The 23,228-nt window shown below is 59.3% G+C and overlaps 3 protein-coding genes across 3 annotated transcripts; all 3 read left to right on the top strand.

Moving 5' to 3' along the window:
• Positions 1-1,385: 1,385 nt before the first annotated feature.
• On the top strand, positions 1,386-9,653 carry LOC102455097 (mast cell protease 1A-like). Its single transcript, XM_089774182.1, has 5 exons — positions 1,386-1,449; positions 3,815-3,962; positions 4,670-4,805; positions 8,509-8,781; positions 8,989-9,653. Exons 1-5 carry the CDS (start codon positions 1,386-1,388, stop codon positions 9,142-9,144), a joined length of 777 nt encoding a protein of 258 aa, XP_089630308.1. The 3' UTR covers positions 9,145-9,653.
• A 2,891-nt stretch (positions 9,654-12,544) lies between these two features.
• LOC149521011 (mast cell protease 1A-like) lies at positions 12,545-18,490 on the top strand. The gene is made up of 5 exons (XM_089774460.1): positions 12,545-12,798; positions 16,195-16,342; positions 16,826-16,961; positions 17,568-17,837; positions 18,040-18,490. Exons 1-5 carry the CDS (start codon positions 12,741-12,743, stop codon positions 18,187-18,189), a joined length of 762 nt encoding a protein of 253 aa, XP_089630586.1. The 5' UTR covers positions 12,545-12,740; the 3' UTR covers positions 18,190-18,490.
• Positions 18,491-19,103: 613 nt separating this feature from the next.
• LOC149521010 (mast cell protease 1A-like) lies at positions 19,104-23,159 on the top strand. The gene is made up of 5 exons (XM_089774181.1): positions 19,104-19,113; positions 20,258-20,405; positions 20,521-20,656; positions 22,416-22,688; positions 23,004-23,159. Exons 1-5 carry the CDS (start codon positions 19,104-19,106, stop codon positions 23,157-23,159), a joined length of 723 nt encoding a protein of 240 aa, XP_089630307.1.
• The last annotated feature ends 69 nt before the right edge of the window (positions 23,160-23,228 follow it).

Below are 23,228 nucleotides of genomic sequence, written 5' to 3'. Positions count from 1 at the left end.
TTGTGTGAGGGGGGGAAGTGCCTATGGAGGGGTCTCAGAAGGGAGGGCCCAGGAACCTACTACTGCTCTGAGCCCCTCACTCTGTCTCTGAACCTCCCCTTCCTCCTGAACCCACCCTCCCATCCTATTCCCCATCCCCTGAGCCCCTCCTCTTCCCCATCCCTCACTCCAGACCCCACATTAACAGCCCTTCCTCATCACCCAACCCTGACTCCTACATCACCCACCCCCAGCGCCCTGCCCTGCCGCCTCTCCCTCCCATCATCTCCCCACACTCCCAGTCCCCTGCCCTGACTCCTGTCCCCCTCCCTCCTCCTCTCAACTTCCCACATGCCCAGGCCCCTGCTTCGACTTCTACACCTCTCCACCCAAAAACAGGTTCAGGGCTTGTGCAAAGCCAGGTTCACCAGTGTCACTCCCCCTCCTTTACGTTTTCTTTCCAACTTCCTGTGACGTGCCTCCCCCTCTACCCCAGCCTGCTAGTCTTCTCCCAGAAGTCTCTGGAGCAGTACGTTATGTGTTGAAAAGTAATGAATTGCCTGTCTGGCTAATGAGACCCTGCAGTGAGTTTGTCGGGGCTGAGACCAGAGTGGTCCAGGATGGACAGGGAGTATCTTGCTGTCCCTGGAGCTGGGAGGGCAGCCCTGAGCAGGGAGTTCTTAAAAGCGGTACGTTGTCTGGGAGCCGAAGTCCCTGGAGTGTCTTCTCTGGAAAGGGAGTGCGGTCTAGTGGTTAGAGCAGGAGCAGGGAGAGATGGGGGAGAGCTGCAAGCCAGGACTCACAGGCTCTGTGCATCTCTTTGCCGTGTCATTTCCCCTCTGGTGTTGCACAGTCACAGCTCCCCTTCATGTGGTCATGGACCCCCTGCGCTGTGAACACGTCTGATGGCTTCTCTACCCGGTGCCACCCGGCTCAGGTCTGGCCGCACCCTGAGAAAGATCAAAGGGCCCCGTTCCCACCCGCCACCGAGATCAGCCACTGTCACCCCAGCACCCAGCACACAGACACCGGCTGGGAACTGAGCGGGACCAGGGCAAGGGCCAGGGCCAGGTGAGTTCGAGCCCCAGATGTGCCCAGCTGTGTCCCAGCACCCAGAGCAGCCCTGGATCTTCCTGAATACATCCCCACTGGGGTCTTCTCTGTCCAGTGAGGCATCATTTGGCCGGCTGTGCAGGGACCCAGCTACTGGGCTGATGTGCAGCTTCACCTTCCCCCCAGCCCGTGTGGTTGGCTGTGGTTGGAAAGTGAGACACCTGAACCTGCAGTTAGATAACCGTGTGGGTGACGTTGAGGTTTCCTGCCCCCTTGAATCCCTCCCCCGCAAGCTCAATCTATAAAGCCTGCAGGTTCACTGCAGAGGCACCATTCCTGCACTGACTGCAAACATGCAGGTTCCCATCTCGTTTCTGCTCCCCATGGCCTTTCTCCTGCCCCCTGGGGCTTGGGCTGGTGAGTACCGCTGGGTTTGGGGGGCCCTGGGGCTTTGGGGTGAATGGGGGGCACTCAGGGATTTGGTTCTGTAGGGGAACGTCCATCCTGATGAACAAAGCGCTTGGGGTTCCCACCTGCTTTCTGCCTCCTAAATCCCAGCGAGAGGTGATTCTCAAAGACGACAAACAACTACAAAAGGGGGAACAGCCCCCCAAAGGAGCTTCCCCATGTCTCTCTACCCCAGACATTCACAGCATAAAGAGGGACATAAGAACAACCCAGGAAACTACAGCCCAGTTAGTTTAACTTCTGTGCCAGGGAAGATAATGGAGCAAATAATTGAGGAGTTCATCTGCAAACACTTGGAAAGTGGCAAGGTGATAGGGAAGCCAGCATGGATTTGTAAAGAACAAATCCCGTCAAACCAATCTGATAGCTTTCTTTGATAGGATAATGAGTCTTGTGGATAAGGGAGAAGCGGTGGATGTAGTATACCTAGACTTTAGTAAGGCATTTGATACGGTCTCGCATGATATTCTTATCAATAAACTAGGCAAATACAACCTGGATGGGGCTACTATAAGGTGGGTGCAGAACTGGCTGGATAACCGTACTCAGAGAGTAGTTATTAAAGGTTCTCAATCCTGCTGGAAAGGTCTAACAAGTGGGGTTTCGCAGGGGTCTGTTTTGGGACCGGCTCTGTTCAATATCTTCATCAACGATTTAGATATGGACATAGAAAGTACGCTTATTCAGTTTGCAGATGATACCAACTGGGAAGGGTTGCAACTGCTCTGGAGGAGAGGGTCATAATTCAAAACGATCTGGACAAATTGGAGAAATGGTCAGAGGTAAACAGGATGAAGTTTAATAAAGACAAATGCAAAGTGCTCCACTTAGGAAGGAACAATCAGTTTCACACACACAGAACGGGAAGCGACTGTCTAGGAAGGAGTACGGCAGAAAGGGATCTAGGGGTTATAGTGGACCACAAGCTGAATATGAGTCAGCAGTGTGACACTGTTGCAAGAAAAGCAAACGTGATTCAGGGAGGCATTAACAGGTGTGTTGTGAGCAAGACACGAGAAGTCATTCTTCCGCTCTACTCTGCGCCGGTTAGGCCTCAGTTGGAGTATTGTGTCCAGTTCTGGGCACCGCATTTCAAGAAAGATGTGGAGAAATTGGAGAGGGTCCAGAGAAGAGCGACAAGAATGACGAAAGGTCTAGAGAACATGACCTAGGAAGGAAGGCTGAAAGAATTAGAAAAGAAGATTGAGGGGTTACATGAGAGCAGTGTTCAGGTATCTAAAAGGGTGTCATAAGGAGGAGGGAGAAAACTTGTTCATCTTGACCTCTGAGGATAGAACAAGAAGTAATGGGCTTAAACTGCAGCAAGGGAGGTTTAGATTGGACATTAGGAAAAAGTTCCTAACTGTCAGGGTGGTCAAACACTGGAATAAATTGCCCAGGGAGGTTGTGGAATCCCCATCCCTGGAGATATTGAAGAGCAGGTTAGATAAATGTCTATCAGGGATGGTCTAGACAGTATTTGGTCCTGCCATGAGGGCAGGGGACTGGACTCGATGACTCTCGAGGTCCCTTCCAGTCCTAGTATTCTATGATTCTATGAACATCGGAGACACAAAGGCACCAGGAATGGACTGAGGGAGGGGTCCTTGAAGGCGGATTGAGCCGTAAAGTTTGCAGACACACGGTGGGAAAGAGCTCCCCAGGCCGAGTTTGAAAATGTAGCATCGTCCTGCAAAGGAAAACGAGAGAGGACGTGGGGGGTTAGTCTCACCACGCGACAATAGGGTTTAGTGTCAACCGCTGTGCGCAGAAGGAAGAAGCGGGGAAGGGCAAAACCGATTTCTTGGACACCAGGTCCATGGCTCCGTGCCCTGATGGTTCTGATCCTGCAGCTCCAATCCGGTGCCTGTCCCTCGTGACTTTCCTCCTGCCCCCCCCCCCCGGGTGAGGGCTGGAGAGAGAGTTATAGTGACCCCACGGACTCACCCGTGGGACAGTTCTCCCCACAGCGGGAGCTGGGCTGTGGGGCTGAGACCCAAGAAATACGGGATCAGATCCCACCTCGGCCAAAGCTGCTAGTAGGGACATGGGTCTGGGGAGTTGATTTCCTCAGTGGGAGGAATTGTTGGTACGTATTCCTCTCGGCTCCCTGGAGCTGGGTCTGGGAGCAGGGCTCTGGGAAGAGGGGGGACGCAGACAGGGGGAGGAGACCAAGGCTCAGACCTCAACCTGTAGCAGGGTGGAAGTGACAGGGGGTGTTGGATGAGGCTGTTGGGTCCCCTGGGAGAGGGCGAGCATGGTCCCAGACCAGAGAGGCAAAGGGACGTTTCCTATCCACCTGCTCTGCCCCCAGGGCACATTTTCGGGGGCCGGGAAGCTGAGCCCCACTCCAGACCCTACATGGCCTACCTCAAAAGGAAATTCGAAGGCGAGAACACTTTCTGCGGCGGGTTCCTGGTGGCGGAGAACTTTGTGCTGACGGCCGCTCACTGCCAGGCAGAGTAAGTGCCTCTGGGTGGTGACGTGGGGGTCAGGGGAGGGGCTGGGGGTGGCCAGGCTGGGGGAGTACAGCCCAGGGGTCTGACCTGCTCAGGGGGTGTCGGTGAGTCTCTAGGGGCCTTTCAACCCACAGCGCAGCCCCAGCACTGGGTAAATCAATGAGGCTGCAGGCAGAGCCCATCTGGGTCTGGCCCCTTGACCAGTGTAGGGCAGGGAGGGGTCCCAACCCCAGGCCAGCTCTGCAGGGCGCTGGGCTGGGGGCTGGCCATGGACCCCTGCCTGGATCAGGCTGGGAGGGTCCCTGGGGGTGGAGAGAACCCAGGCTGGGACCCCAGCACCTCAGGGGAGAGGTTTTGTGCGGGGACCAGGGTTCACCATAGAGGAAGCCCCTCACGCCCGGGCCTACCCCTCCCCAAACAGCCAGACCCCTCTCAAGGGGGACTGGAGGCAGCTCGGCTACAGGGGAAGGGGCCCCATGTCGTAGCCCCCTGGCGCAGACAGATCAGCAGCTGGGTCAAAGCCGGCCCCATGTCACCGGGGATTGGACATAGGGACGGGCTGGGAGCTGAGTCCACCAGCCATGATTCAAGGTCCAGGGTGGCCCAATTGCCCTGTCGCGCTCTCCTGGGTAGGACCTGCGCGTGGCCACCCCACGCACCGCGTCTGTGCTCACCCCGACACCCACATGGCTGGCCCGGGGCTTTTGCAGCAAGATCATGGTCGTCCTGGGAGCCCACAACATCCGCCAGTCGGAAAAGAGTCAGCAGCTGATTCCTGTGCAGAGCTCGTACCCCCACGAGAACTACGACGAGGAATCCCTTAATAATGACATCATGCTGCTGCAGGTACCGCCCCATCCCATCCCCCAACCCCAGTGACCTCACACTGCTGCAGGTACAACCCCTGCCATTGCCCCGCCCCCAGTGACCTCACACTGCTGCAGGTACCGCCCCATCCCATCCCCCACCCCCAGTGACCTCACACTGCTGCAGGTACAACCCCTGCCATTGCTCCGCCCCCAGTGACCTCACACTGCTGCAGGTACCGCCCCATCCCATCCCCCACCCCCAGTGACCTCACACTGCTGCAGGTACCGCCCCCATCCCATCCCCCACCCCCTGTGACCTCACACTGCTGCACGTACCGCCCCATCCCATCCCCCACCCCCAGTGACCTCACACTGCTGCAGGTACCGCCCCCATCCCATCCCCCACCCCCAGTGACCTCACACTGCTGCAGGTACCGCCCCATCCCATCCCCCACCCCCAGTGACCTCACACTGCTGCAGGTACCGCCCCATCCCATCCCCCACCCCCAGTGACCTCACACTGCTGCACGTACCACCCCATCCCTTCCCGCACCCCCAGTGACCTCACACTGCCGCAGGTACCGCCCCATCCCATCCCCCACCCCCAGTGACCTCACACTGCTGCAGGTACCACCCCATCCCATCCCCCACCCCCAGTGACCTCACACTGCTGCAGGTACCGCCCCATCCCATCCCCCACCCCCAGTGACCTCACACTGCCGCAGGTACCGCCCCATCCCATCCCCCACCCCCAGTGACCTCACACTGCCGCAGGTACCGCCCCATCCCATCCCCCACCCCCAGTGACCTCACACTGCTGCAGGTACCACCCCCATCCCATCCCCCACCCCCAGTGACCTCACACTGCTGCAGGTACCGCCCCCATCCCATCCCCCACCCCCAGTGACCTCACACTGCTGCAGGTACCACCCCATCCCATCCCCCACCCCCAGCGACCTCACACTGCTGCAGGTACCACCCCCATCCCATCCCCCACCCCCAGTGACCTCACACTGCTGCAGGTACCACCCCCATCCCATCCCCCAACCCCAGTGACCTCACACTGCTGCAGGTACCACCCCATCCCATCCCCCAACCCCAGTGACCTCACACTGCTGCAGGTACCTCCCCCATCCCATCCCCCATCCCCAGTGACCTCACACTGCTGCAGGTACCGCCCCATCCCATCCCCCACCCCCAGTGACCTCACACTGCTGTAGGTACCGCCCCATCCCATCCCCCACCCCCAGTGACCTCACACTGCTGCAGGTACCACCCCATCCCATCCCCCGCCCCCAGTGACCTCACACTGCTGCAGGTACCGCCCCCATCCCATCCCCCACCCCCAGTGACCTCACACTGCTGCAGGTACCACCCCCATCCCATCCCCCGCCCCCAGTGACCTCACACTGCTGCAGGTACCACCCCATCCCATCCCCCGCCCCCAGTGACCTCACACTGCTGCAGGTACCGCCCCCATCCCATCCCCCACCCCCAGTGACCTCACACTGCTGCAGGTACCACCCCCATCCCATCCCCCGCCCCCAGTGACCTCACACTGCTGCAGGTACCACCCCCATCCCATCCCCCACCCCCAGTGACCTCACACTGCTGCAGGTACCGCCCTCATCCCATCCCCTGCCCCTAGTGACCTCACACTGCTGCAGGTACAACCCCATCCCATCCCCCACCCCCAGTGACCTCACACTGCTGCAGGTACCACCCCATCCCATCCCCCGCCCCCAGTGACCTCACACTGCTGCAGGTACCACCCCCATCCCATCCCCCACCCCCAGTGACCTCACACTGCTGCAGGTACCGCCCCATCCCATCCCCCACCCCCAGTGACCTCACACTGCTGTAGGTACCGCCCCATCCCATCCCCCACCCCCAGTGACCTCACACTGCTGTAGGTACCACCCCCATCCCATCCCCCACCCCCAGTGACCTCACACTGCTGCAGGTACCGCCCCATCCCATCCCCCACCCCCAGTGACCTCACACTGCTGTAGGTACCACCCCATCCCATCCCCCACCCCCAGTGACCTCACACTGCTGCAGGTACCACCCCACCCCCAGTGACCTCACACTGCTGCAGGTACCACCCCCATCCCATCCCCCATCCCCAGTGACCTCACACTGCTGCAAGTACCGCCCCATCCCATCTCCCCACCCCCAGTGACCTCACACTGCTGTAGGTACCACCCCCATCCCATCCCCCACCCCCAGTGACCTCACACTGCTGCAGGTACCGCCCCATCCCATCCCCCACCCCCAGTGACCTCACACTGCTGCAGGTACCGCCCCATCCCATCCCCCACCCCCAGTGACCTCACACTGCTGCAGGTACCGCCCCATCCCATCCCCCACCCCCAGTGACCTCACACTGCTGTAGGTACCGCCCCATCCCATCCCCCACCCCCAGTGACCTCACACTGCTGCAGGTACCGCCCCATCCCATCCCCCACCCCCAGTGACCTCACACTGCTGCAGGTACCGCCCCATCCCATCCCCCGCCCCCAGTGACCTCACACTGCTGCAGGTACCACCCCCATCCCATCCCCCACCCCCAGTGACCTCACACTGCTGTAGGTACCACCCCCATCCCATCCCCCACCCCCAGTGACCTCACACTGCTGCAGGTACCGCCCCATCCCATCCCCCACCCCCAGTGACCTCACACTGCTGTAGGTACCACCCCATCCCATCCCCCACCCCCAGTGACCTCACACTGCTGCAGGTACCGTCCCATCCCATCCCCCGCCCCCAGTGACCTCACACTGCTGCAGGTACCACCCCCATCCCATCCCCCACCCCCAGTGACCTCACACTGCTGTAGGTACTGCCCCATCCCATCCCCCACCCCCAGTGACCTCACACTGCTGTAGGTACCACCCCCATCCCATCCCCCACCCCCAGTGACCTCACACTGCTGCAGGTACCACCCCCATCCCATCCCCCACCCCCAGTGACCTCACACTGCTGCAGGTACCACCCCCATCCCATCCCCCACCCCCAGTGACCTCACACTGCTGCAGGTACCACCCCCATCCCATCCCCCACCCCCAGTGACCTCACACTGCTGTAGGTACTGCCCCATCCCATCCCCCACCCCCAGTGACCTCACACTGCTGTAGGTACCACCCCCATCCCATCCCCCACCCCCAGTGACCTCACACTGCTGCAGGTACCGCCCCATCCCATCCCCCACCCCCAGTGACCTCACACTGCTGTAGGTACTGCCCCATCCCATCCCCCACCCCCAGTGACCTCACACTGCTGTAGGTACCACCCCCATCCCATCCCCCACCCCCAGTGACCTCACACTGCTGCAGGTACCGCCCCATCCCATCCCCCACCCCCAGTGACCTCACACTGCTGTAGGTACTGCCCCATCCCATCCCCCACCCCCAGTGACCTCACACTGCTGCAGGTACCACCCCATCCCATCCCCCGCCCCCAGTGACCTCACACTGCTGCAGGTACCACCCCCATCCCATCCCCCACCCCCAGTGACCTCACACTGCTGTAGGTACCACCCCCATCCCATCCCCCACCCCTAGTGACCTCACACTGCTGTAGGTACCGCCCCATCCTATCACATGTCCCACGGCGACCCCATAATTATCATTTTAAGAGGATTTCATGCCCCTGTGTGGGGTAGGTTTTGGGTTACAGTAGGGTTGCCTGAATGGGTCGATGTGTCGGTAGGATTGAACCATGTTGTTGATGCCTTCCAGCTTTCCCGGAACGTGACTCAGGATGAAAACGTGGCTCCCATCGGCCTGCCCGATGCCGCCGAGGACGTTGAGCCAGGGACCCGGTGCAGCGTAGCCGGCTGGGGCAGCCTCAGCACCGACGGGAAGCTGTTCCCGATAGCGCTACGGGAGGTGGACGTGGTGGTGATTCCCGATGACGCCTGCCCGACCGACCCCTATGGGCCCTACCACTACTACAATTGCCGCACCATGATGTGCGTGGGCAACCCTGCAGAGTTTTACGACTCTGCCAAGGTACCTCCCCTCTTCCACCATGGCTGACGAAGTGTTAGGGGAGGCATGGACCAGCTGGCAGCGGCCGTGGGGGGAGATCTGAGCCCAGCTGGGCCCTGGGAGGGGCCAAGCAGAGGCCAGGAGATGCTAGGGGGGGTCTCTAGATCCGGCATCCGCAGGAAACAACCCGGGAGCTTTTGTCCATCTGTGGCTGGTTCTGTTCCGCAGGGCGACTCCGGGGGCCCCCTGGTGTGCGGGGGAACAGCCCAGGGCATCGTCTCCTGGGGGAACGAGAAAGCTCCCGGCGTCTACACGAAAATCTCCGCCTTCCTCCCCTGGATAAACAGCACGATGAAGAAGCTGCAGGACGGAGCCGGGCCGTGAATCCCTGGCCACGCCGGAGCTGCGCCGCGTCTTTCTTTGGAGGGACCACGATGTAGGGCGGCTTTCTGGGTGGGCTCTGCCCTCCCCACAGCTTATCCAATTATCACTCCCCTCAAACTGCCCCCAACCCATGAGCATCCACGAAGGAGCCTGGGGGCGTTAGGAGCCGGTTTGAAGCCCAGCCCCCCCTTGGGAATTCCCAACTCTTTGGCTGCCTCTTCGCTGGGAAACAGGCAGTGCATGTCCCCAATGACCCAGCGGTTTGGGGCTCTCCTTCGTTTCTGCTGGGTGAGTGATTTTTTATGGCAGATCCTCACCGTCTCCTGCCCTGCTGGGTTTGTTAAACCTGCCCCCTTCCCTGGGCTCACTGGGCTGTTCCCAGAGTTGGTTCCCGGGATGCAGCTCCTGTTCCGCACACTCGTGTGCCCCACACCGGCCAGGCCAGCTGGCAGGGACCCGAGCGACAGCCACGCTGAGCGATTGCAGATCGACCCCCAGGACTGGTTCCTACTCCCCACCTTCCCTGCCCTGCCCCCAGCCTGTTGCATTTCCCTCCCTGCTTTGTAGCCAGCGCTGAATAAAAAATTAAATTTTACCTCCCCCTAAATAAAAAAGTGACTCTGGAAGGGAGCGACCCCTTCGACCACAGAATCCAGAGCAGCCGTTGGGGTGGGGAAGTGGGGCAGGATTTCACCCCTATGGGAGGAGACCGGGACTGTAGTTCATTGTGATCTAACACCAGCCAAAAGCGATGGCAGGAGTCCTGCTGTCCCATGATGCCGAGCTCCTAGGCCGGGGGGGCGTGTCCATGCAAACAAGGTCTCCTACTGTTCCCCAACTCACCACTAGGTGTCAGGGTGGTCCAGACAGACCCTGTTCACGATGATGCTTGTGCCATGGGGCACACGGTCCAAGCCTGACTACTGTCGAGATCCATCGTGTGCCGGCTCGATCCCCCCACCCCCAGGCCTATCGACCTGCCCGAGAACCAACTCGCGTCGGGTTGGCAGGGTTTGCACCTGAGTCCAACACTCCGTGAATGCTCCTGCATCTCATCCGGGGCCCGTGTGCCGGGTAAACGCTCCCTGTGGGAGAACGCTAAACCCACACGGCGCCTTGTGGCCTGGAGCCCAGAGAGCGATGCAGGAGCCAGCCTTTCGCAGGGTCCAAGCCCCCAACAGGCTCTTGTCCGACCCAGCCCTCTTGGGAGCAAAGAGACCAGGCTTGGCTGCCGGTTACGAGTTCGTTAGTTCTCAGCTAATGCTGGGATGGAGCCAGGTGAGGCTGGTAGCCAGGACTGGGATGCACACGGCCAGCAGCTGGGGTAGAGGCATGCAAGGCCGGCAGCCAGGATGGGGGTGCATGGGGCTAGCAGCCAGATCCCAGGTGCTGGGCTAAGAGCCCAGGGAACCTCAGCAGCCCCCCCCAAACACCTCTCTAGGTCCCTTCCCATGCTCCTTAAGCACATGGACCCAGACCCCATGCCTGGACTCCTGCCCCTTGCACATGCTGACTCCCATCCATCCCCTGCCCTGAGATCCCCTGCAACCTAGCCCACACTTACATTCCTTACAGGTACTGTCATAAGCCAACCTCCCATCCCCTGACTTCCCCCCCACCCCCCACTCAAAGCAGCGTGGGTGCTGTTTGCCATAGTACCTGCAAGAAATATGAGAGTACCAGTGAGAAAAGTGAGTTACTGTCACCCTCCCCTTCTGCAGACATGGCCAGGGGACAGGAAATGACAGCATGGACCTCCCCGCCCCCCAAGAGCCCAGGGGACACCCACACAGGCTGTAGGCAGGAACGTGGCTTTTGTCTGAGACCCACAGAAACATGTGGGTCAGCAAGGGAGCTCTGGGCCGGCTTCTTTCTCAAAGTTAAGATGGTGGGGATAAGGCCACTCGGTGAGCAATGGCCCAAGACCCAGAGCACTGCACAGCCGGGCCTATGGACGGGCGGGACAGCTGGGCCTATGGAGTGCACAGCTGGGAGTATGGAATGCACAGCTGCATCGAGGCCTACCCAGAGCTAACGTCAGACAGCCATGCAGCCCGTGGAAGATCCCTCCACCCCTTCACTGGTCTGGTGATGAATGTGTCTGGTGCTCTGCAGTAGAGGGGAGACGCCACCCCCCTTTGCTCACAGGAGGGGGAGGGGACGCAGCCCCGGAGGGAGATGCAGAAGGGGATTTAGAGCGACTTAGTGCAGGGGTGGACCTGTGGGTTCCAGGCCTCATGTGAGAGGCTGGAGGGTTCCCTGCCTCTCTGATCCAGCCAGCCCCCCACATCTGGGTCCTGGTAGGAGTCAGCTGAGGGGTTTAAGGTCAGTTTGGATTCCATCTTCACTAACAAAGTAATGGGTGATCGAATATGCCACACAATTAATAAGAAGGGGGAAGGGACACCGGCCAGTGCAGGGGATGATCAGACTTCAGGCTATGTAGGTAACTTAGAAGGATTCAAGTCAACAGAGCCTGGTGAACTGCATCCTTGGGTTCCTCACGGGCTGGCTGAAGCAACCGTGATGCAGGTCTTGTTGAAGAAGCAACCTCGAGGGCCTCCTGAGGCCTCTTCTGACCCGACGATTCCAGGATTCTCATCGAACGACACTTTTTCTGGAGCATTTTATCTGCTTTTGGGAGCAGCACTTGAGGGTGGACGTAAAGAAATTACAGATTCCAGGGGAGAGTAACACAAATGACCAAAGGTTTTGGAAACCTGATGTCGGAGAAACAGATGCACCCTGTGAGGAAAGGGGGTTCCCATACTCTGTGGGTGCTGTCTACGCAGTCATGGGGCACCCTAAGGGAGTGGGAGGGGTGAGGAGAAGGCCAGGGGATTTATGCATTTAGGGGTCACTTCTTCAAGCTCTTCCTCCGCCTCCCCCTCTCTGCCTCTTTGACACAAACAGTGTAAAATTTACAAGAGAATCCGAGTCACCGATAATGCCACGACTCCACCCTGTTGTGGGAGGAGACATTGGTTCTTTAGTGAGCTAGAGGACCATGGCAGCTCTCATGCCTTCTGCACAGAGACTTCCCTGCGCCCATCACCTTGGTATCAGTCCTCCCCCCGGTCCACCGCCTGAGACGTGTCGTGCTCCCCAGCCTCTGGGAGTGATTCTGCCGCGGGATCTGTGGCCAGGCTCCAGGAACCCACAGCCAGTTCCCCATCCCCTGCTCGCAGCTCGGAGACACGCTCTGGGCAGGAAGCGGGGAGCTGAGCCAAGCCAGCGGGTGACTCAGCCTCGCCCGCGTTCTCCACCAGAGGAGCTGCTGGAGCAGAGGAGATGGGGGAGCTGCATCTGGGCCTGGTGCCTGGTGTGCTAGGCACCAGGCGGGCCCCAGGGGGCCCTGCTCCCAGATGGGGGGGGATACCCTGTCCCACAGGGACTTTCCCTGGGCTACTTCCTCCAGAGGGAGGGTGCTTTCCAGCTGCCGTCCCTTGTCCCGCCCCACACTTATCAGCACTCTGATACTGAGGTTTCTGAGAGCCCCACCAGGGGAGAGCGTACGTGACTTTGGGGTTTCCGCTGGCTCTATAAAGCCCCCAGGGCTGAGTCACAAACCCCGTCACTTTTCCCAGACGGAGACGATGCTGATCCTGATCCTGCTGCCTGTCGTCTTCCTCCTGCCCCCCGAGGCTGGCGCTGGTGAGTGTGGGGCAGATCTGGGATAGTGGGGGAAGAGTGGGGAGCTCTCTGGGCTGCTTGCAAATCCTGGCTCCTCCCCAGAGTCAGATTCATCTTTCAGGACAATGGCTAGTTCCTAGGACCCAGTTAGAGGAGGGTTTGGGTGGGGGGTGACGAAGCCTGGGTGGTGGAGCTGAGACTGACATAAAGCCCTTCAGAGACTCAGAAAGAAATTGAGAGCAGGAGAGAGACATGGGGGGGAATCACATGTACCAGCTGGGAGTTTAGACTTTCCCCAGCTTGCTGTGATTAGCACAGGACGGGGAGTTGGGAGCCAGGACTCCTGGGAATCTAGTTTCTTGACCCTTTCCCTGGGCTGTCAGGAAATTAAAGCTTTTTGGAGCACCGTCTGGGCAGCTCCCAACCCCACAGGGCCCTGATCTCGGTCGGAGTCTCTGCCGCACCCGGCACAACATGCGCCCTGCTCTGGGTGGGAGGCGCTGTACACAAACACCAGACACAGGCTCTCGGCACAGCCTCATGGATATGAGCATCCAACTATCATCCAGGAGCCCTCTCTGGGGAAGTTCAGCTCAGAGCGACACACAGACTTGATTGGCTTTAACTCACCTGATGTTCCGATCCATCTGGGGTGTGGCTGGTCAGCACTTCCCCGATACTGATTAAAACCAGTCCGGTAGCCTCTGAAATGTCCTCCCGGCCGGCTAACCACACGGAGCCAGTGCTGGGTCGACCCACAGGAGAACCTCCCAATGGGGGATTGCCAGGGGTCTAACCAAACCACGTAGTCTGACAGGCCCTACAGGGAAACACCTTCTCATGTCCCCCTCCTCCCCTCCCTGCCTTGTCTACCCCACTTCCCCTTGTGCCGACATTGTCCTTCTACTTCCATAGCTTGTCTGCCCCCCATCCCCTCCACCCTCATGTCTTTAAACCAATCTCCTCGCTTTGATTTCCCCCACCTGCGTGGACACCGGTGCAGAGTTGGTCTGAAAAGGATTTTGCTGGGAATTGTCATCGAAAATCCCCAATGCGAATTGTTTTTCTTTCGTGACATTTTCTTAAGGTTGAGGACATGTGGGAAGAGAGAGAAAACAAGCCACAAAATGCACCCAAGTGTCTCATAGTGCACAGACATCTCTTAAAAATTAAATATTTCCGAACTCGTCTTGTCCAGAGTTGGTCTGAAAAGCGTCTAAAAGCGTCTTGTTCTCCTGGGCTTCTGAGGACAGGACAAGAAGCAAGGGGCTTAAACTGCAGCAAGGGAAGTTTAGGTTGGACATTAGGAAAAAGTTCCTACCTGTCCGGGTGGTTAAACACTGGAATAAATTGCCCAGGGAGGTTGTGAAATCTCTATCCCTGGAGATATTGAAGAGCAGGTTGGAAGGACATCAGTCAGGGATGGTCTAGATGGTGCTTGCTCCTGCCGTAAAGGCAAGAGACTGGACTCGATGACCCCTTGAAATCCCTTCCAGTTAAGATGTTCTGTGATTCTATGAATTTTTTTATGGGAATTTTGAAGTTTTCATTGAAAAACCCCCAAAGGTGAATTTTTTTCTAGTAACATTTGGTTAGGAAGAGAGAGAGAAAAGCAAAATGCACCGAAATGTCTCATAATTGCTTAAGATGTGAAATATATCCTACCTCATCTTAGCCTGGCTGGAAACATTGCGGCTGTGTCTACACGGGCCACTTATTCCAGAAAATCAGCCGCTTTTCCGGAATAACTTGCCAGCTGTCTACACTGACCCCTTGAATTTCGGGAAAAGCACTGACGATCTACTGTAAAATCATCAGTGCTTTTCCGGAAAAACTATGCTGCTCCTGTTCGGGCAAAAGTCCTTTTCCGGAAAACTGTTCCGGAAAAGGGCCAGTGTAGATAGAGATTTCTTTTCCGCAAAAAAGCCCCGATCGCAAAAATGACAATCGGGGCTTTTTTTGCAGAAAAGCGCGTCTAGATTGGCATGGACGCTTTTCCCCAAAAAGTGCTTTTCCAGAAAAGCATCCTGCCAATCTAGACGCGCTTTTTCCGAAAATACTTTTAACGGAAAACTTTTCCGTTATAAGCATTTCCGGAAAATCATGCCAGTGTAGACGTAGCCTGGGGGTTCTGCAATATGCGTGGTTAGAATCCTTCTTTGAAAACCCTCAACGTGAATTATTTTTCTTTAGTAAATTTTATTAATTTTAGGACATCTGGGAAGAGGGAGAAAAGAAGCCACAAAATGCACCTAAACATCTGAAAATGCACAGACATCTCTGAAGATATTAAATATTAGCCAGGCCAGAAACACTGGGTTTTATACACTAGGAGGGGTTAGAATACCAGTCCTGCATTGCATTGCACAATTTGCAAACCCGATTCCCTTTAGAGTAGACCAGCGAGTTTCAGAAGTGTTTAATTAAAGTCAGAGAAAGGCTAGACACAAAAATCAGACAAGAGAGACAGATGCAGGGAAGAGAGGAACATGAGGAGGGAAGTCGACGGGATCCTGGAGGGGGTCTATGCATTCGAGAGGAGTATTCAGAGATTTCCAGGACAGCCTCTGAGCCCGACAGCTTTCCTTGGGACCTGTCGACGGCTCTTTCCGTGAGAGCAACGATTAGGTCATTTCTGTTCCTATTTTGCATTACCGGCCACTTTTTGGGATTTCCGTCCTCGTGCTACTCGTGTGTTCACCACGGTTCGTGCCCTTCTGATCCCACATCTCTCAGATTTATTCAGCGTGCCGGGAACACCCTTTTGTGGAAGATTTCATTGTATTTGGTAGAAAAGAAACCTCCCTAAAGCCGAGGGGTCTAGGAGCACTTGGGTGAGGCAGGAGTCCCGGCTGATGGGGCAGCACCGGTTTTGAACGTATGAAGAGGAGCCCAGTGCATCCTCCGTATGATTTCCTGTGGAATTCGTCTCAAGGCTGGGCCCAAGGGGAGCAGTGTGGAGCCCTGGTGAAAATCCGTTTCCTTTTGGCTGGAGGAAAATAACGTCCCATGTAGGGGATCGGTGTTTGGTTGGAATTCACCGGCCAGCTGTGTTGATCATGTGCCCGAGATCCTGGCCAATGGGATGACACGTAAGGAACCAAAATCCGCCATGGGATGGGGCAGGGAAGACAGCAGGGCTAAGCAGATGGGAGCTGGGTGTGTTGGTTTCACCGCTTGTCAGTTTCTCTTGGCACCGATTTTCCATCTTGTCGGGTGAGAGCTGCAGATTTACCCTCCGGCCTCATGGAGGGGGCTGAGCTGAGCAGGGGCCTGGGATCCAGGCACAGGGACCCCCTAGGGAGACATCACTGGTGAGACGTGAAGCTGTGGGTCTCCCCTTCGGGGTGGGGAGCTGGGTCCCTGCCTGGCCCACGGAGACAACGGGGAATTTCTGTGACTCCTGCTTCCCCCCAGGTGAGATCGTCGGGGGGCATGAAGCCCAGCCCCACTCCAGGCCCTACATGGCCTTTCTGGAAATACAACGCGGAGACACGATTTTTCACTGCGGCGGGTTCCTGGTGGCGGAGAACTTTGCGCTGACGGCCGCTCACTGCCAGGGAGAGTAAGTGCCTCTGGGCTGGGACGTGGGGCAGGTCAGATCAGCAGGGGAAGGGGAAACTGGGATCTCTGGGGCCGGTGTGGGGGGCAGAGGAGGGGCAGGGGGTGGCCAGGCTGGGGGAGCAGAGCCAAGAGGTCTGATATGCTCAGGGGTCATTGGCAAGTCTCTAGCAGCCCCTGCAACCCACGGCCCAGCCCCAGCACTGGGTAAATCAATGGGGCTGTGGCCAGTTGGGGTCTGGCCCCATGCCCAGCACGGGGCAGAGAGGGGGTTCCAGCATGAAGGCAGCTCTGCAGGGAACTGGGATGGGGGGCTGAGCATTGTCCCCTGCCTGGATCTATCAGGGAGTTGGCCACAGGGGAAGCTGAGGCCCAAGACCAAAGGGGACGGACGGAATCTGAGACCCGGCCCAAGAGCTCGGGGCTGCCCCGTCCCTGCAAGATCAGTGTCCACCCCCTTCCCCTAACGCCCCACGTGCTTTTACAGCAGTGTCACTGTGGTTCTGGGAGCCCACAACCTCAGCCAACGGGAACGGAGCCTGCAAGTGATCCGAGCACGACGGCAAATCCCCCACCCGCAGTACGACAGGGAGACGAGGAACAACGACATCATGCTGCTGCAGGTACCACCCCATCCCACTGCCCCGCCCCCAGTGACCTCACACTGCTGCAGGTACCGCCCCATCCCATTGCCCCGCCCCCAGTGACCTCACACTGCTGCAGGTACCGCCCCATCCCATCCCCCACCCCCAATGACCTCACACTGCTGCAGGTACCGCCCCATCCCATTGCCCCGCCCCCAGTGACCTCACACTGCTGCAGGTACCGCCCCATCCCATTCCCCACCCCCAGTGACCTCACACTGCTGCAGGTACCGCCCCATCCCATTGCCCCGCCCCCAGTGACCTCACACTGCTGCAGGTACCGCCCCATCCCACTGCCCCGCCCCCAGTGACCTCACACTGCTGCAGGTACCACCCCATCCCATTGCCCCGCCCCCAGTGACCTCACACTGCTGCAGGTACCACCCCCATCCCATTGCCCCGCCCCCAGTGACCTCACACTGCTGCAGGTACCGCCCCCATCCCATCCCCCATCCCCAGTGACCTCACACTGCTGCAGGTACCGCCCCATCCCATCCCCCACCCCCAGTGACTGCTGCATCTCGTCCTTTTATCGATTCTGACCCTCACATTCTTCCTCATTCTGGTGCCCTTGCCTGTGTGTAGCTGCAGCGCAAAGCCCGTCGTGACGGGTACGTCGGCCTCCTCCCCCTGCCCGAGGACCAGCAGCGCGTGAGTCCGGGGACCGGTTGCAGCATCGCCGGCTGGGGCCGGACCAGCGCCGCCCACAATCTGACCTCAAATGTGCTCCTGGAGGCCGACGTGGTGGTGATGCCGGACGCCGACTGTCCGAGATCTGAGGGGCTGTACCAGGACTATAACGCCACCACCATGATGTGTGTGGGGGACCCCGCGGCGGGCAGAAGCTCTTTTGAGGTAGATTCCCCCCCCTCCTGCCTGCTCCCTTCAGTCATTTTTGTGATGTATGAGGTTGTGAGGGCTGCAGTCGGGCCTGAGACAAGATCAGAGGTGGGGCCCTTGTGTGCTTGGAGCTGTACAAATAAAAGGCGAGCTAGGACAGTGCTAGGCGTGCAAATGTGTGCGGCTCACACCGGTTTTTTGTCTGTTTTTTTTCCAGGGCGACTCTGGGGGCCCCCTCGTGTGTGGGCAAAAGGCCCAGGGCATCGTCTCGTGGGGATCCACCGATGGCATCCCCCCGGCTGTGTACGCGAGAGTCTCCACCTTCCTGCCCTGGATTCAGGAGACGATGAGGAAGCTGCAGTTCTGAGCCACCGGAAAGCACCGAACAGCCTAGAATTGCACCACCGCTGTGTCGTGGCTTGGCCCGGGTGTAGGACTGCTTTGCAATGGGGGGCTGAGTCCCCGTCCCCTGTCCCACCCAAGCCATGGCTCTCTGCCCAGGCAGCGCCAAAGCCCTGGGCATCAAGGAAACTCCGGGAAGGGAACGCCAGGAAAGCCGGGCTTAACTGCTTGCACATCAATCCCCGGCGCTGATCAACCGCTTCCCTCCTCCCCTGCCCTGCCGCACGGCCCACACCCAGCAGTGAATAAAAATGGTACCAAACTGAGTGATTCTTCGTGCCTCTGGGGTTCCCAGACCCGCCCCCCGACACGGCCGCCCCTAGCGCGGTGACAACCGGCTTGTGCCGAGACTGAAGTGGGAGACGCTCTAGAGAAAAGGCGTTTGGGAACACATGGTACGGTCGCACGAGGAATCCAGCCTGGGGTCCCCCGTTCCGAGCCAACACGGCCCACGGCAGAAAGCCAACCGCACCCGTCCCCACCCCGCCTGGCACAGGGACCCGGCGCGGGAGGTGAGCACAGGGGACAACTTCCAGGCATCTCAGGATCTGGTCGGGAAATGAGGTTATGACCGGCCCTAGTGGGAGCGAAACTCACACCCAGCTGAACAGCCTGGATTCTAGTGATGAGTTTGTCAGTTCTTAGCTAACACCAGCTTCTGGGGCCTGCCAGGGACCCACCTCCCACACTGGCCAGGGAGCACAGATAGATCCCTCCTCTGGGGTCTCTGATCGGGGCCCGTGGCTGGTCTCCAGCCCCACCCGGCTCCCAGCTGGGCCACGGTGAGAAAGATCCAAGGGCCCCGTTCAATCCCGTCCCCAGATCAGCCGCTGTCACACACAGCCCCCGCCAGGGACTCAGGCAGGGGGCTGAGTGTAGATGGGCCCAGGTGAGTCTGAGCCCCAGATGTGCCCAGCTGTGAGTCGGCACCCGGAGCAGCCCTGGACCCTGCTGGACACGTCCCCACCGGGGGCTTCTCCATCCCGAGGTGCATCGTTTGGCCAGCTGCTGCGTGTGCATGCTCCCCAGCTGCTGGGCTGACGCAGGGCCGGCCCTTCCCCCCGTCCATGTGGTCGGCTGTGGTTGGAAACTGAGCTGTTTGAACGCTACAGCAGATGAGCGTGTGAGTGACCTTGAGTTTCCTGCCCACCTTCCCTCCCCCGTTCTTCCCAAGCTGAGTCTATAAAGCACCCAGGCCTGCGATAGATGCACCGACTCTGCACTGCCTGAACATGCAGGTGCAGATCTTGCTCCTGTTCCCCATGGCTTTTCCCCTGCCCCCCAAGGCTCAGGCTGGTGAGTACTGAAGGGATTGGCACCCCTGGATATTGGGGGGGGGGAGGAGACGGGGAGGTTCCAGGATTCAATCTGTGATATCGCAGGACATGTGACAATCTGTACCCCAATGCTCACCGCACCTACAGAACAGAGCGTGCCCAGTGAGGGATCATCCGGAAACTCATAATTTGCTGATCATTATTGTCCTAATAAAACAGGAGTGGCACATTGTGTTGTAAGTTGTGGCTGCAGGGTGTTACTACGACATCTTCCAAATCGGGGGAACAGTCACAAACCGGTTCCCCAGAGACAAAAGGCTAATTGACGTGCCAGCCACACACGTCTGCTGGTAGGCCCCCAAATCCCAGAGGCAGCTGTAGGAACAATCTCCCTGAGCCTCAGTTTCCCCATCTGTAGAATAAGAGGCATCCACTCATGTCTGTCTCCACTAGGCACTAGTGGGGCAGGGCGTGTGGGGCAGACAAGGAGTTCTGAGGAAAAGGCCATTCATGTCCACCACTCTTTTCCAGAGGAGTGAACATTTGGGGGGGGGGGGTTGGCTTGGAGCAGCCCTGGCTGGTCACTGGGCGCCGGTGGAGGAATCAACCAGCAGTCCCACAGGGGGCCCAGTATGAGACAGAGTGGGGCAGGGATCCAGGCTCAGGGAGAGCATCATAGGGGTGGGATGAGGCAGTGGGGGGTCCCAGCCCAGGAAGGTGAAGGGGGCTCTTTGTGTGAACCTGCTCTCCCCCCAGGCGAGATCATCGGAGGATGGGAAGCCCGGCCCCACTCCAGGCCCTACATGGCCTTTCTGGACATCCAGCGTGGAGAGGAGACTTTGCGCTGCAGCGGCTTCCTGGTGGCGGAGAACTTTGTGCTGACGGCCGCTCACTGCCAGGGAGAGTAAGTGCCTCTGGGCTGGGACCCTCTTGCCCAACCCCACAGCACCTATGCTCTTGCCCCATCCCTCACGGCAAACACCCTCCTGCCCCTAACGCCCCACATGTTGCCTTTAAAGCAAAATCACAGTGTGCCTGGGAGCGCATGACATCAGCCAACCAGAGCTCACCCAGCAACGGATCCCGGCGCTTCTCCAGATCCCGCACGAAGGGTATCACAGGCACACGCTAACGAATGACATCATGCTGCTGCTGGTACTCATGCCTCCCTTCCCCCCACCCCAGTGACCTCACACTGCTGCAGGTACCACCCCATCCCATCCCCCACCCCCAGTGACCTCACACTGCTGCAGGTACCGCCCCATCCCATCCCCCACCCCCAGTGACCTCACACTGCTGCAGGTACCACCCCCATCCTATCCCCCACCCCCAGTGACCTCACACTGCTGCAGGTACCACCCCCATCCCATCCCCCACCCCCAGTGACCTCACACTGCTGCAGGTACCGCCCCCATCCCATCCCCCACCTCCAGTGACCTCACACTGCTGCAGGTACCGCCCCCATCCCATCCCCCGCCCCCAGTGACCTCACACTGCTGCAGGTACCGCCCCCATCCCATTCCCCACCCCCAGTGACCTCACACTGCTGCAGGTACCACCCCCATCCCATTCCCCACCCCCAGTGACCTCACACTGCTGCAGGTACCGCCCCCATCCCATCCCCCGCCCCCAGTGACCTCACACTGCTGCAGGTACCACCCCCATCCCATCCCCCGCCCCCAGTGACCTCACACTGCTGCAGGTACCGCCCCATCCCATCCCCCACCCCCAGTGACCTCACACTGCTGCAGGTACCGCCCCCATCCCATCCCCCACCCCCAGTGACCTCACACTGCTGCAGGTACCACCCCCATCCCATTCCCCACCCCCAGTGACCTCACACTGCTGCAGGTACCACCCCATCCCATCCCCCACCCCCAGTGACCTCACACTGCTGCAGGTACCACCCCCATCCCATCCCCCACCCCCAGTGACCTCACACTGCTGCAGGTACCGCCCCATCCCATCCCCCACCCCCAGTGACCTCACACTGCTGCAGGTACCACCCCCATCCCATCCCCCACCCCCAGTGACCTCACACTGCTGCAGGTACCGCCCCCATCCCATCCCCCACCCCCAGTGACCTCACACTGCTGCAGGTACCGCCCCATCCCATCCCCCACCCCCAGTGACCTCACACTGCCGCAGGTACCACCCCATCCCATCCCCCACCCCCAGTGACCTCACACTGCTGCAGGTACCGCCCCCATCCCATCCCCCACCCCCAGTGACCTCACACTGCTGCAGGTACCGCCCCCATCCCATCCCCCACCCCCAGTGACCTCACACTGCTGCAGGTACCGCCCCCATCCCATCCCCCACCCCCAGTGACCTCACACTGCTGCAGGTACCGCCCCCATCCCATCCCCCACCCCCAGTGACCTCACACTGCTGCAGGTACCACCCCCATCCCATCCCCCACCCCCAGTGACCTCACACTGCTGCAGGTACCACCCCCATCCCATCCCACACCCCAGTGACCTCACACTGCTGCAGGTACCGCCCCCATCCCATCCCACACCCCAGTGACCTCACACTGCTGCAGGTACCACCCCCATCCCATCCCACACCCCAGTGACCTCACACTGCTGCAGGTACCACCCCCATCCCATCCCCCACCCCCAGTGACCTCACACTGCTGCAGGTACCACCCCCATCCCATCCCCCACCCCAGTGACCTCACACTGCTGCAGGTACCGCCCCATCCCATCCCCCACCCCCAGTGACCTCACACTGCTGCAGGTACTGCCCCATCCCATCCCCCACCCCCAGTGACCTCACACTGCTGCAGGTACCTCCCCAACCCACCCCTCCTCTTGCAGTGCCCCATGGTCATTGATTTCCCCAAGGATTTGATGGCTCTGTGTCGGTGTCTGAGACCCTGTGATTGAACTTTATGGTTCTTGTCTCTCAGCTGCAGGAGAACGTGAAGCCGACTGGTTGGGTTGGTCTCATCCCTATTCCCAGTGCTCACGAGAGGGTGGCGCCGGGGTCCCTGTGCACCGTCGCCGGTTGGGGCTCTCTGGTGCCGGATGCTCCATTGTTGCCCGACAAGCTCCAGGAGGTGGACGTGGTGGTGATGCCGGACGCCGCGTGTCCGAGGAACCCGCATTGGCTGTATCGTCACTACGACCCCGCCACCATGATCTGTGTGGGGGACCCAGCCCGGTTTTACAACGCTGCAAAGGTACCTCCCCTCCTCGTCTCCATCCCCCTGGATAAGTGGCTGTGATTGACAAGGGTGTTGGAGTTCCCCTCAGGGCTAGGAGCGGCGAGGGGCGATCCGGCCCCGTTGCGCCAGGCGCTGTACATGTCCACTGGCAAAACTCTGGTCATGTCTCAGCGGGAGGCAGAGACCTTCAGGGCAGGGCAGCGGGAGGGAAGCTGAGCCCAGCTGGGTCATGGCAGAGACCGGGGGGCTGAGGGGGTTTCACCGGGCTGGCCATCAGCAGGAAATGACTCCGAGGGATGTTTTCCATCTGTGGCTTGTTCCCTTTCGCAGGGCGACTCCGGGGGCCCCCTGGTGTGCGGAGGGACAGCCCAGGGCATCGTCTCCTGGGGACCTGACAAAGCTCCTGCAGTGTACACGAAACTCTCTGTCTTCACCCCCTGGATTCAGGACACCGTACGGAGTTTGCAGCCCGGAGCCCGGCTGTGAATCCCTGCGCAGGACTGAACTCAACTACTTCTGTGTTTCGGATGGGCCCGGATGGAGGGCGGCTTTGCA

The sequence above is a fragment of the Pelodiscus sinensis genome, chromosome 30, assembly GCF_052426305.1.
Source record: "Pelodiscus sinensis isolate ZL-2025 chromosome 30, ASM5242630v1, whole genome shotgun sequence".
NCBI lineage: Eukaryota > Metazoa > Chordata > Testudines > Trionychidae > Pelodiscus > Pelodiscus sinensis.
This window is presented reverse-complemented; position numbering and strand designations above follow the sequence as displayed.